This window comes from Balaenoptera borealis (genome assembly GCF_965194805.1).
Source record: "Balaenoptera borealis genome assembly, chromosome: 14".
Lineage (NCBI taxonomy): Eukaryota > Metazoa > Chordata > Mammalia > Artiodactyla > Balaenopteridae > Balaenoptera > Balaenoptera borealis.
This window is the reverse complement of record NC_138875.1, coordinates 66,149,613-66,162,568: the sequence shown is the minus strand read 5'-3', so window position 1 is coordinate 66,162,568 and position 12,956 is coordinate 66,149,613. Positions and strand designations below refer to the sequence as shown.

The window sequence follows — 12,956 nt, the reverse complement described above, 5'->3', positions numbered from 1 at the left end:
TTTTCTCCCAGCACCGAGCTGCTGTCAGTGAGCAGGGGAGCGAATGTTCTGAGAGGTGCCGGTTCCCTGCACACTGTTGTGAGGTGCTGCTAACCTTGCCGGCCACTGGTTTGGTGTCTTGTTTTAAAAAGAAAACCAAGGGCTTCCCTGGCAGTCCAGTGGGTGAGACTCCGCACTTCCACTGCAGGGGGCACAGGTTCGATCCCTGGTCGGGGAACTAAGATCCCACATGCCATGCTGTGCGGCCAAAAAAAACAAGACAAAAATAAAACCAAGACTGTTTTTTATGATTTAGAAAATAACACCTGCTTTTATAAAAAACATTGGTAATAAGGGACAGCATGGTCACCCTCTCTGTGTCACTCTTCTGCAGGTCTGTACTGCACCCTGGAGGTGGATTCCTTTGGCTACTTTGTAAATAAAGCCAAGACACGCGTCTACAGGGACACGGCTGAGCCCAACTGGAATGAGGTGAGGCCCGACTTCTGGGTGATCAGGAGGAACATCTTTCAGGGAGAGAGTGTGACCCCCAAGGGCTTCCCCGCAGGCAACGGTGCCAGCATTCCCGGAATCTCCTGGAGGACCGGGCATGCCAAGAGATAGAGATTTTATCTCCATGTTCCTGAGAATTCTCCACTCCCCTCCCCCCAGTTACAAAGAAACTTGTTTTGCTGGTGAAGCATCTGGAAAAAGAACTTAGAAGGGCTTCTTGTTACTAAGGCCTTTGTTATTGCTCAGTGTTTCCTTGGGAGGTTTCCATGGCGTTTTTCCTCAGAAATTGGAATGAGCGTTCGGCTCTGTGACCCTCTCAGTGTCCGGAAGCTGGGGCTCTGCTTGTGTGGGGGGGGCCTCGCTGGGCTGGAGGGAACCCCAGTCTCTTTTCTCAGCATCACTCCTGTGATTATTAGTTGTGCCGCCTCCATAGGACTGGGGCACGGGGAGCCAATGGACTACCTGGTCCTTATAGCTCTGGGTGCCCATTCGGAAAGGGCTGGTGTCTGCTGTGACAAGGGGGGATCACAGCCAGGTGGATCCATCGAAGGAGGCTTTGCGGAGAGCGAGAGGGCCGTGACCCAGCAGAGGCGACAAGGGCAGGGCTCTGGATACTATGCAGAGGGTTCTGGTGTGAGGCAGCCCTCGGGGCTCGAGGGACCGATCATGGGGTGGGGGGAGCTTCAGAGCATCAGGCCACCCGGCGGCCACCCTGGCTGTGTGTGTATGGATTATCCAGGGTCTCACAGGTTCTGGGCATACACACCCTCCCTACCCCTATTCAGGCTCAGAAATATTTGCTCTCCCCTCCCTGCTGCTTCCCCAGCAAGAACCCATGCCTGCAAAAGCACTGGTGTGAAATGCAGCAGTTACTGAAGGTTTCATAGGGGTGATGGAGGAGAAAGTAGACACCTTGAAAACCTACGGGAGAATTCTTTCCTCCCAGGTCCCTCTCTCGCCTAGGTTGCCTCCCTGGATCGATTTTTTTTCCCCCCCTTTCAAATAGGCTTTATTTGTAGAGCAGCTTTAGGTCCACAGCAAAACTGAGCAGAAAGGACAGAGATTTTCCGTGTCCCCCTGTCCCTGTCCTCCCCCCCCGACTATTGACTCAGCAGAGTGGGGCACTTGTCGTAACTGGTGAACCTCCGAGGACACATGCCCCAAAGCCCACAGAGTGTCTGCATTTGTAACCAGCACCCCAGAGCTTCTGGTGCAGGTGGTGCGGGGACCACGCTGTGAGATGCTGGCTTAAGGAGCTTGGATTAGGTTTGAGAGGCGCTCAGAGCTTCCAGAAGCATCCAGACTGGGCCACGGTGTGATGCTCACAGGGAAGTGGCTTCCGAGGGTCTGCATCGCGGGACGAAAGTGAGGAGAGTCTCGACGCGGGGCCTCCCGGGGCAGCTCGGGAGCTGTCTGTGCAGGAGCCGCGGTTCAGAGGCCCCTTCAGCCGGCAGCACTGACCCCCACTCGCCGGGGACCCCCCAATTAACTCGGGGCTTTCCTTCTCTCTCGGGGCCACAGGAGTTTGAGATCGAGCTGGAAGGCTCACAGACCTTGAGGATACTGTGCTACGAGAAGTGTTACAACAAAAGCAAGATCACCAAGGAGGACGGCGAGAGTGCAGACAGGATCATGGGGAAGGGCCAGGTACAGGTGAGGCTGCCGCCCTCTGCTCCCTGCAGGGTCCTGTCTGCCCCCACCACTGCCATGTAGTCGTCCCCCGGCCCTGGACACACTCACCCCAGCTCCAGATGCTCTGTGTTCTTCCCCACTTGACACTCAGGGACACTGAGATGGGGGTGAGGCAGGCCTGGCTCTGAATCATCCGCTGTGGGAGACCTGGGCTGGCACCTTCGTGGGTCCTTTTCTGCCCCTCTATCTGAGTGTCTGTCATGCCCCGTCTCGTCCCCAAAGGAATTTCAGATCCACCTGTTTTTCCAGTGGGGCTGCAGTGCCTCCATGGCTTCCGGAAGACCCCAAGGCAGGCCGCTGAGTTGGTGCCCTGGGCTGCAATTGGCAATTAGGAGCTTCCTCTTCTTGGAAAAGCATGAGAGTCTGAGTCTACCTCCCTGACATCCCCTCTCTGGCTTCTAGACTCAGATTCCAGGGGGTGCAGCTGCATCCCTCCTGGGGCACAGGTCCCCCCCTGGAGTTGTCATAGGAGCCCCTGGTGGGCCAGGAGTGTCTGTACAAGACCAGCGAGGGGTCCAAGCCATTCGGGCCCTCAGTCCTTCCAGTTTACCCAGGCCCTGGAAGCACCCCACCCCCACCCCCCAGCTCTCGCACTGCTTGGCAGACAGGAGCTGCACCACCTGCCTTGCGCTTCTTGCAGCCTCACCTGCACGGTTCTGCCGCCCATGGAGAAAGCCCCGGTACCCTCTTTCCTTACGGGGCATCTTACTGGACCCAGCTAAGCGGGTTCCTCCCTGCCCTGCCCTGGAGGTGGGCCCTGACTGTTCCCCACTCCCCCTGGTGCCCCGGGACCCCTGGATGAGGCCTCCTGGTGGGGGAGTGGTTGGACATTCCAGGTGCCAGTCAGAGGACAGGGCTCTCCAGGAAGTCCCGCCTCCCTTCCCTGGGGCAGGAAGTGAAGATCCTCACAGCAGGAATGACAGGAGAAAGGGTGACTCATCCCTGGGTAGTTCGTCATCTCTGTTGGCAAGTCTGGGAGTCACCACTCCAGCTGGCTGGCTTCCTGGGAGGTGCACGCTGCTGGCTTCCCCACCTTGGAAGCTTATTAGGGAATTTGATGGCTCAGGGTCTCCAGGGACCCCTGTACGTTGAGAACAGGTCTGAAAGCAAAAACGCCCCTCTGATCACCCTGTTCTGCTCCCCTCACCCACCCACCAGCTGGCGCCACAGGGCAAGACAAAGACACAGGGAGAGGAAGCCAATGACACCTGGGGCTGGGCTCTCCTAAGGTGGAGACGGCCCAGGGTGGGAGGGGACACCAGTCCGGGACGACACTCTAGTGAGCCCACTGAGGTTGGGGTGCGTGTTGGGGAGCAGGGCAGCAGCCTCGCCCGGCACAGGGAAGGCAGGACTCGTGGCCCCTCTTGGGCGGGGATGGTCCACGAAGGCCGGCTCCTGGTCCAGGGTCGCTTGGCGGCTGTCCTGGACCTGAGACCTGCCTGTGGCTTCGATCCTGGCTGAGAAGGGGATGGTCCCTCCTTGCTCCCCGTCAGCCCAGGGTTCCATTGGGCTAGTTTTAGGGTCTTGGTTTAGAGCTGGGCTTCTGGGTGGAAAAGCAGAAAGGCAGGCCAGGATTTATCAGTCATCCCACTTCTGGCGTCCCAACCAGGGACCTGTGGCCAGCCAGGTCCCTCCCTCCACCAGGGCCACCCTGCGTGAGCTTGGCACCTGTGGGTGCTGCCTGATATTTACTGCCTTGCGGCTCACGTGCATTGACTCCCTGCAGTGATCTTGAGACCCAGCCTTGTGTTTCCACATAGATCTTGTCCACCCTCCTGGCTTTACGTGGAATCCCATGGATTCCAACCGCACTGCTGGGCCGTTTTGTTCTTGATGGATGCTGGGGCGGTCCCCAAACGGTGCTGTTCTGTGAATGCCCTGAGCAGGATGCCTTTGAGCGCCGCCGTGTTTAGGCACCTGCCTCATGCCGGTCATCACTCTGGTCCTTAGTCGTCACCTCTGCTGCTCGAGGATGGCTGGCTCCCTTTGCTCCCTCCCACTCCCCTCCGTGTCTGCACCTGCCCCCAGCCCTGGCGTCCCTCACCCACACGCATCTTGCACAGCCTACGATGAGCTGACAGGCTGGTGCCCGGCTCCTTTTCTTGGCCCCGGTTCCTCCAACCTTTGACGCCAGTCATCTGCACCCTCCACGGCTGGGGTCCCAGGGGTGGTGGGCTTTGAACTGGGGCCTCTAAGCACTGCTGCTGGGTAACCGAGGGTCTCAGAAAGGAAAAGAGAAAAGAACTGACACTCGTTTTCCTCCTTTACTGAGTCAAGCTGTCTTTGGAAACCCTCTGCCTTGATACATTTTGATGTAAACAAAACATTTCCTTATGCTCACACTTGCGTTCTCCGACAGTCAGGGGGTACCAGGTGAGTGCCTGCCCCATCTGGGGAAGACGTGAGCGGTGAGGTTAGGGGGCTGGTGAGGGGCGTCTCCCCGAGTCCCTGCTGCTCCCAGTGTCTGATCCCAGCCTGCACTTCCCCATCCATGGTGCTTTGAGCTCCTCAGACAGTCCTCCTTACAGTAGGACCCAGATGTGAGATGGGAGCAGGGGAGGGGTGGACCCTGTTAAAAAATACATTCATGGCCTTGTTAAACCAGCAAGGCGGACTTCATTCCAGGAGGCTGTCGAAATAGGAGAGAGATGGGGCTCAGCTCTGAAAACAACAAGGAAAGGTGGGAATTTACCGCCCCGGGGGACAGGGAGCAGATGGAAAATGACTGAGAACATCAATAATGGTAGAGTAGTAAAATAACACCAGGGCCAAGGGGGCTCTGGCTAAGCCGACCTAATGGGATTCTTGCTAAAGACAGGCCCAGGTGATCAGACATCACCAGGGAACGGTGGGGAATGAGTAGCTTGGTCAGATGTCGAGGTTGGTTAGATATTGAGCGAGGATGGGGGATTCTTGCTAAACTGACTTAGCAGGATTCTTGCTAAATTTGGCCTCTTGAGGACATGCCCCAGGGACAAGACCTACAGGCATACCTCAGATATACTGCAGTAAAGCAAGTCAAGTGAATTTTCTGGTTTCCCAGTGTGTATAAAGATTATGTTTACACTGTACTGAAGTCTAAGTGTGCAATAGCATTATGTCTGAAAAAACAATGTAAGTACCTTAATTAAAAAATACTTTATTGCTGAAATATGCCAAGCAGCATCTAACAATGCAGGGTTGCCACAAACCTTCAGTTTGTATAAACACAGTATCTGCAGAGCACAGAAAAATGAGGGATGCTTGTAGTTGGAAAGCAGCTCTGAGAAGCCTGTAGATTTGAGCCAAGGAGAGACTGTCAAGTCCCCCAGCCCCACTGCACCTCCTGGGACCTGGGGTGAGTCATAGCTGTGTCTGCGCAAACTCGTTTCCTCACCTGTAAATGGGTGGGAGTCATGGAGCTGTGCGTGGGGGCCTTCAGTGTCAGCTGCTGCTATTATTATTATTTGTCGTCACTGTTGTTAGTGGAAAAGGCTGGCTTTGGCTCCGCCCCCTCATCTCTGCTTCCCTGGGAGACACGGTGGGAAACCCCACCCTTGAGCCATCATCACCCTGGGGGGGATCCCAGAGGGGCAGGAGGGGCATTTGTGACTCAGGCTGTAGGCGGCCAGGGGGGACCTTGTTTATGAATCAGGATCCTCAGGAAGAAGAAGAAAGGAAGTCAGGGGAGGGTGGTCATGCCAGCGACACCCTGGGACCCCAGCCAGGCCTCTTTCTCCCTCCCCCTCCCCCACGGATGCCTTTTTCCTATGGGGGGTCCACCTCGGTGAGGGCGTCCATGACTCCCGGGGCCCAGCCTTCCTGAGTTGGGGCTTTTCCCAGTAAATCCAGGTGCCCTCCGAGCCGGGCCACGTGCGAGGGGTGTGTGGCCCTGCATGTCCTGCTGCGGGGTTGGGGGGGCGGCGCATGCCTACATCCCCCAGGTGCTCCCTGCCCCATGTACACACCTTAACTCGGAAGCTGAGTGGAGAGCCCTTCCCATGAGGGGGGGAAAGTGCAGCACCCCAGAGTGTCCGAGGGGGGCCATGGAGAAGTGGGAGCCAGCCAGGGGTCAGCGGGCCCCAAGGGGCCAGGGATGGAAATCGGACACACCTGCCTGGGCCAGAGGTGTCAGTATCATCTGGGGAGCTAGGTCCCAGTCCCCCAGGTTAGGGTTCTGGATCCATGTGTTTTTACCCCCCTGTTGGTGTTGGTGAGTGGTGGGTTCAGGAACCGCTGGCTGGACTCTCGGGTTTCGGCCCCTGCTCTTCAGGTGACTGTCCTGGTTGAGTTGCCAGGTCCCGCTTCCCTCCCTGAGAGACGGAGGCCCCGCGAGAGGAGGGTGGGGGACTCTCCCTCCAGAACCCAGGGTGCGTGAGCTGGCTAGCTCAGAGCATCAGCCAGTGACGAGGAAGGAAGAGGGACAGGCTGTCCAGTGGGGACGTGGCCCCGGGGTCGTTGCGGGCAGGTGTAGAGGACCCAGTGAGCTCCCTCTTCAAGCCAGATCTGAGGCTCAGCGAGCTGTCTGTCCTCAGACCCCAGGAGCCCGCTGTGCCACCCTAGTGATCGACGGCCTCTGTGTGCCAGGCCCCGGGGAGCCCGAGGACAAGAAGACAGCTGCCCCCAGGCTTCACGGTCCAGAGCTCAGAAAGGAGGATGCTGCAGACGGGCCTCGAGCCGGAGCAGGCCCTGCCTGGGGCAGCCGGTGGCCTTGATGTTGCAGTTATGTCAGAGGAGGGAGGAGTCAGGACAGACGCCTTCACTGAGGGTCATTGCGTCTGGAGCTTCAGGGACTGGTTCCCTGGGTAGAGATGACCACATCCTAAGCTCCAAGAGCAGCCAGATTCATGGGGATGTACGGGGTGCCGTGATCTGAGGAGTCGCTGGGCCAGTCGCTGGGCCCCAGTGCCCCAACGTGTCCTGGGTAGGGAGCGGGGGGCATCACCAGGGTCAGCAAAGCCCAGGGAAAGTGGAGCCTCACGCTGTTGTGAATTTCTTCCTTCAGTTTTCCTTCTCTCACTTCCCTGTGCAATGTCCTGTCTCTTCTTTATATCACGTCCTAGAATTTTGCCTTCTCCCATTTCCCTTGTTCTTGTGTGTGTCTTGCTCGGCTCACAACTCAGGTTCTGATGGGAGCATCAGAAGTGATTTTTTTTTTTTAATGTTTATGTCTTATGTGAGCCTCATGGGCGAGACTGGGGCCTCGGGTGTCTGGCTTGACCCTCGCTTTATTTGAGACTACAGCTCGGGGCCGGCTCGGGGTGGGACACGGTTTCCCAGACTTCTCCTTCAGCCGGGAAGCTTGTACCCGGACTGGGTATGGGCCAGGGGGTCCGACTGTGCCCCTTTTGGGGCGTCCTGGCACCCACACTCCAGCCATCACCAAGCTGTGAGGTATACCCACTCTCAGTCAGTCTCCCCATTCGACCACCAGTTCTGGGCCATTGTGCCCCAGGAGCCCAGGGGAGTGCCTGGCAACATCACCAGATGTGGAAGTGCCACCAAGACTTGTACACACATGTTCTCAGCAGCACAGACCATGACAGCCTCAAACTGGAAAGAACCCAAGCATCCACCAGCTGCTGGTGAGTAGATAAACAAAATGTGGCGTGACCATACTGTGGAATAGTATGCAGCCATAAAAAGGGAAGGATGTTCTGACACACACTACAACATGGATGAACCTTGAGGACCTTCTGCTCAGTGAAATAAGCCAGTCACAAAAGGACAAATACTGTCTGATTCCACTTGAATGAGGTACCCAGGGTAGTCAAATTCATGGAGGCAGAAAGTAGAATAGAGGCCACTGTGGGGGTGGGGGTGGACAGAGAGTTATTGCTTAATGAGGCAGTTTCTGTTTGGGAAGATGAGCAGGTTCTGGAGATGGACAGTGAGGATGGTTGCACAACACTGTGTATGTACATGTTTACATTACGTATTATATGCATGTATGTCTGGGCACAGAGATACCACAGTGAATGAAACAGAGGAGGCCCTGTCCTCGGGGCGCTTGCATTCTAGCAGGAGAGATACACACCAGCCAAAGTGTGGATAAGAGCCCTGGAGACCCGTCAGGCAGGAAGGAGATGGGGAGGGGGCAGCTGATCCTGTCACAAAGTCCCCGAGTTACACCTGCCATCAGGATCATCTCAGGACCATCCACATTCTGTCCACATGGCCGTTCACCGTGTCAGGGCCGCTATGCGCCTGGGGATGGAGGTGCGGTTGGGGGGGTTTGGTCAGAGATGAATGGGGTGAGACTGTGTTGTAAAATGGGTGGTGATTGCTTTTCACAAACATTTGAGGAAGATTTTAGATGTTCAACTGTAAAAGTTGTGAACATGTAAAACCACAAGAGCACATCCTTGTACGGATTCCCTGGGATTTGTCCTGAAGAAGCATATCTCTGCCACTGTGGGGAGAGTGGTGCTGGGACCCAGTCCCTCCTTGGCTCTATTGTGGTCCAGTTTGGGAACCAGTATCTTTTTTTCGTTAACTGACATACCATACAGCATCCCTTTAAAGTAGGTAAGTCAGTGATCTTCAGTAACTTCCAGCATTGTACAACCATCACCAACAATCCTGTTTGAGAATGTTTCCATCCACCCAAAACCCTTTCCCTGTTCCCACCCCCAGGCCCGGGCTGACCCGCTTTTTGTCTATAGATTTGCTCATTCTGCATGTTTCCTATAAACAGAACCATACTCCATGACGTGGTCTTCGTGACTGACTTCCTCCACTTAGCAAAATGTTTTTGAGGGTCACCCCCGTCATAGAGCTTTTACTTTATTCCTTTTTTGGCTGGACCACATCTCATCCGTGTATCCACACGCCACGTTTTGTTTATCCATCTATTCACCAGTTGATGGATACTTGGGTTGTTTCCAGCTTGGGCTTGTGATGGTTAATGCTCCATGAATGTGTGCACGGTCTGTGTGTTAACAGATGTTTTCCTCCTTCCTGTGTGGAGACCCAGGAGGGGAATTGCCAGGTCAGGCAGCCAAGGTTAACTTTGTGAGGAGCTGCCATGCTTTTCCAGGAAGGCCACAGCAGCTCACGTCCCCGTGGTGGTGTCCGAGGGCTCCTGTTTCTCCACATCCTCCCTGACCCTTGTTGCCATCTGTCTTTTTGATTGGCGCTGTCCTTTGTCTTTTTGGGTGGCGCTGTGGCCTGGTTGGGGTCAGGGAAGGGCAGGAAGGAGTTAAAGATGTAGAGGATAGAGCTCCTGAGAATAGACTAGTGAGAGGAGAAGCAGGAGAGCAGATTCCCCTCGTGGGCGGAGTCTCTGGTCCCCTCTTAGGGACCACTCCAGGGAGTGGGTTACAGTGCAGACACGTGGGGCTCAGTCGGGAGGGCTGGGGAGGCCCCGCTGGACCGTCCTGGATGTTGACAGTTTCCCGGAGGAAACTACAGTCTCCAATGAGGCTGGTGAGGAGGGAACAGCATTTCCTTTTTGGACAGGTCCTGCCACCGCCCAAGCTGGGGTGGGTGAGAAGATGCCCCGGGGTTGTCCATCGGTGACCCGTTTGGCCGTGTCTGCTACAGAGCAGGCAGGGCAGTGCCTGGTCCTCAGCACCTGCCCCATCCTCACCGCCTCCCTGGCCAGTCGCACAGGGCTGTCTTCCAGGCAGACCTTGGGGCAACCGTCCACCAGGCTTACCGCCCACATTTGTTCCTCAGAGACCCCCCTTGCCCAGCCCTAGGAGAGATAAACGGGGACCTGGACCTTCCTCCTGGGAAGACGGGTGTGAGGCGGCCCTGGGTTTTCCTTCGACTGCCGTTTTCCAGTCCTCTCCCCTCCATGGTCCCCACTTGTTTACTTCCCTGTGCTTTCAATAGCCCAGGAGAGAGCGTGCTAGCCTTGAGTGTTGTTTGGGGCTGGACGGAACCGAGCCGCGGCCTCATCATTGTGTTATTCTCATGCTGCTTCCGCTCTGCTCAGCACGCTTTGTTTGTTGGAGCCCAGCCAGCCTGGGGACTGTCTTCCCACTGGAGCCGCCCGGGCAGCGCCGTGGCCCAGGTCTGCACTCTGGGGGCTAGTGCGTGCCCCGGCCTCTGGGGCCTGGTGGAGGTGGGGCTGGACGTCGGTGCTGGGGGAGGATGGTGGCACCAAACCCCCTTGTCACTGGGCCGACTGGCTGTGCTCTGGGGGCTGTGGGGTGTTCTCCCACCCGAGTCCAGCCCCGGCAGTGCCTGCCGTGATGGGGTCACTGGCTGCGGGGAGGTGGTGGTGGGGGGGGGTCCCCGGGGGTCCCCTGAGCACGTCTGCCCTGAAGCAGACTGGCCAGGCAGACACAGGTTACTCAGTGCCTCCAAAGTCACCAACAGGAAACCAGCCACTTGAGAAGGAAGCTTGGCTTTTCTGGGCTTCGGAGAAAATCATGACGCATCGGAATTCCCAAAACCAATAGGCTGCTGGTGGGGGTGTTTTTCCCATACAAACAAAAAGTAGAACTCAGGGGTGATGGGAAACTTTTACCTTGGCTAGACTGCAGGGGCGGGGCTTCCCGAGAAGCCTGGTCAAAAGGTGGAGGAGGCCGGGAGCTCGCCGCACTGCTGCCCATCGTGCTCCTGCCCTGCCACGCTCCTGTCCATTGCGCTTCTGTCCATCACACCCCTGCCCTGCTGCCAGCCCCTCAAGCAGCAGGGCTGAGGATGCGAGAGACGCCGTGTGCAGCCGCCCTGCAGGGCTTCCTGCGGTACCTCCACCCCAGCCGGGCAGGCCGGAGACGGGTGGCCTCTGTCGAAAAGCACCTGTGTGCTTGCGGCACCGCCCTGTGGACACACATCCGAAGCCTCGTGTGCAAGAGCAAGGTGGGCCTGCGGGTGGGCCGGGGATTCCTGGGTGGGTGGTGCCAGGCAGGGTCCCTGCCGTCCGGTGTCGGGCTCTGTTCCCCTCCCTGTCCCTCTGCTGGTCGGCTGGGGCTGGGCTGTGTGTGCCAGTCTCTGTCCTGGGAAGAGGGGAGGGGAGAGGGGCTTAGTGATTACCGTTCTTTGGAGGGAAAGGAAAGGTATCTTTCTGCTGCCATGTCTCCCTGTTTACAACTGCCAGCGGTGGAGGGAAACTGTCCCTTTCCTTGGGAGCAGGAAGAACCGTGCCTGCCCCCTTCCCTCCTGGGCGGCCAGGACACGGGAGTTGGGGGTGAGGGACCAGCAGTGTGCATCCTTCTCTCCCGCCACACCTGGTCTGGTTGAGAGCTGGGAGCTCCACTGGCCCCAGAGCTGTGAGGGCCCTGGTGTCACCCCCCTGCACGCACCCTCCCCCGGAGGAGGTGTGACCCCAGCTGGGTGTCGGGAAGCACTGTGTGGGAGTGTTCTGTGACTGCTCTCTGCTCACAGACCTGCCCCTCAGGGTGGGGTCCCCACGGCCCAGGAGTGTGGCTCCCGAGACCCTCCTGGAAGAGAAGGAGAACCTGTCACCACACGGCCCAGGAGGGAGATGCTCTGCCTCCCTCTGTTTGTCTGTGTCAGTCTGTCCATGCATTTCAGATCCTTGCGAATGGTACCCAGTAGGATCTAGAGGGGAGGTGAGGAAGGCTCACCCCCAGGAGTGCCTGTGATGACCTCTGTGCCGAGCCGGGGCAGGGGGAGGGCCTGGGTGCACACACCTGAGAGGTAGGGCTTCGGGGCTTCGCTTTCCAGCTGCCTCCCCTGCACATGGCCCAGGTGGCTGTCTCCTCTCGGGTCCCTTGCAGTGGATAAACAGGTGATGGCTGTCCTGAGCACACTGTGCGCAGTACCGCCGTATGTTGGGGTGGGGTGCACGCGTGGGCAGCAATCATGAAGTGTGGTCCTGCTCTTAAGCAGCTTTCTAGTAGCAGAAATGAACCATCACCCAAAGCAAGCGATGAAATCCCGGGGCACCGTGCAAGGAGTGCCAGGTTATGTGGTGTTGGATGGTGGCTCCCTGACCTGGCTTCACACCAGAATCACCTGGGCAGTTTTTGGTTGTGCTGCCGTCAGTTCTGCGGAGACTGGGGAGGTATTTCTTTAACAAGAGCTCCCAGGTGCTTATTCGTCCAGCCCAACCCGCTGGTATAGAACATGTGCTCCCCAGAGCAGGGGAAATGGAGCCCTTGTGGACAGGGGACACGCACCCTGACCAGGAAGGTCAGGGCATCTTACAGCAGCACAGTCAGGTGACACTAAACAGCAGGGTCCCGAGGACCAGCGCTCGGACAGCGCTCTATGGGATAGAAGCGAGAGGGGCTGCAGGGAGCCTTTGTCCAGCCCCCTCGCCAGTGGCGTGATTTGGAGCTGGGCTCCGGGTCCTTCTGGGCCTGACTCTGAGCCATGGGCCCGGCCTGGACTGGAGACCCCGCCTGCACGGGCTCCCACAGCCAGAGCTCGGGACAGTGTCCCCAGCTCTTGGATGACATACCCCCAGGAAGATGCTGTTGAAATCGGGCTTCCCAAAGTGTGTCTAAATCGACTGTCAGCCTCCTCCGAGCTGCATGAAGCACCTCTGATGCCGGGGGTGGGGGCAGGGAGCAGGACGGCAGGGCTGCCAGCACTGATGTTAGCTCCCATTAGGAAGGGACCAGAGGAGCAGGGTACAGGGCCCGAGCTGTTGCTGACATCCCGGGGGCAAGCCTAGGCTACAGGCAGCGAAGGTCTGGGGGCAGGAGGGCTCTGAGGTGCCGGGGGCTTCTAGCAGGTCCTCTCCTCTCTCAGGACCCCTCTTGGTCTCTGGATAGAGGTGCCGGCCAGGGTCTGGCTCCGATTCGACTTAGACATGGAGAAGTAGCAGGCTTGGGCTGCTGCCCGGCCAGGCCTCTGCACAGACCCCAGGG

At 57.7% G+C, this 12,956-nt stretch overlaps 1 protein-coding gene across 6 annotated transcripts in view; it reads left to right on the top strand.

Annotated features, from left to right (window-relative positions):
* Nucleotides 1-12,956, top strand: part of BCR (BCR activator of RhoGEF and GTPase) — a 102,649-nt gene that overhangs the window by 81,911 nt on the left and 7,782 nt on the right. For 2 of the 6 annotated variants that reach the window (XR_014234174.1, XM_082354141.1), the window contains exons 15-18: nt 374-471; nt 2,014-2,145; nt 10,003-10,183; nt 10,652-10,977. Coding sequence is in view for 5 of the 6 variants with exons in the window: in XM_082354141.1 (XP_082210267.1) it covers nt 374-471; nt 2,014-2,145; nt 10,003-10,183; nt 10,652-10,977 (737 nt within the window). In the remaining variant the exon portion in view is untranslated. Of the gene's footprint in view, nt 1-373; nt 472-2,013; nt 2,146-7,597; nt 7,749-10,002; nt 10,184-10,651; nt 10,978-12,956 lie in introns of all 6 variants that reach the window. The other 4 variants (XM_082354143.1, XM_082354142.1, XM_082354145.1 and 1 more) reach the window with 4 other exon arrangements.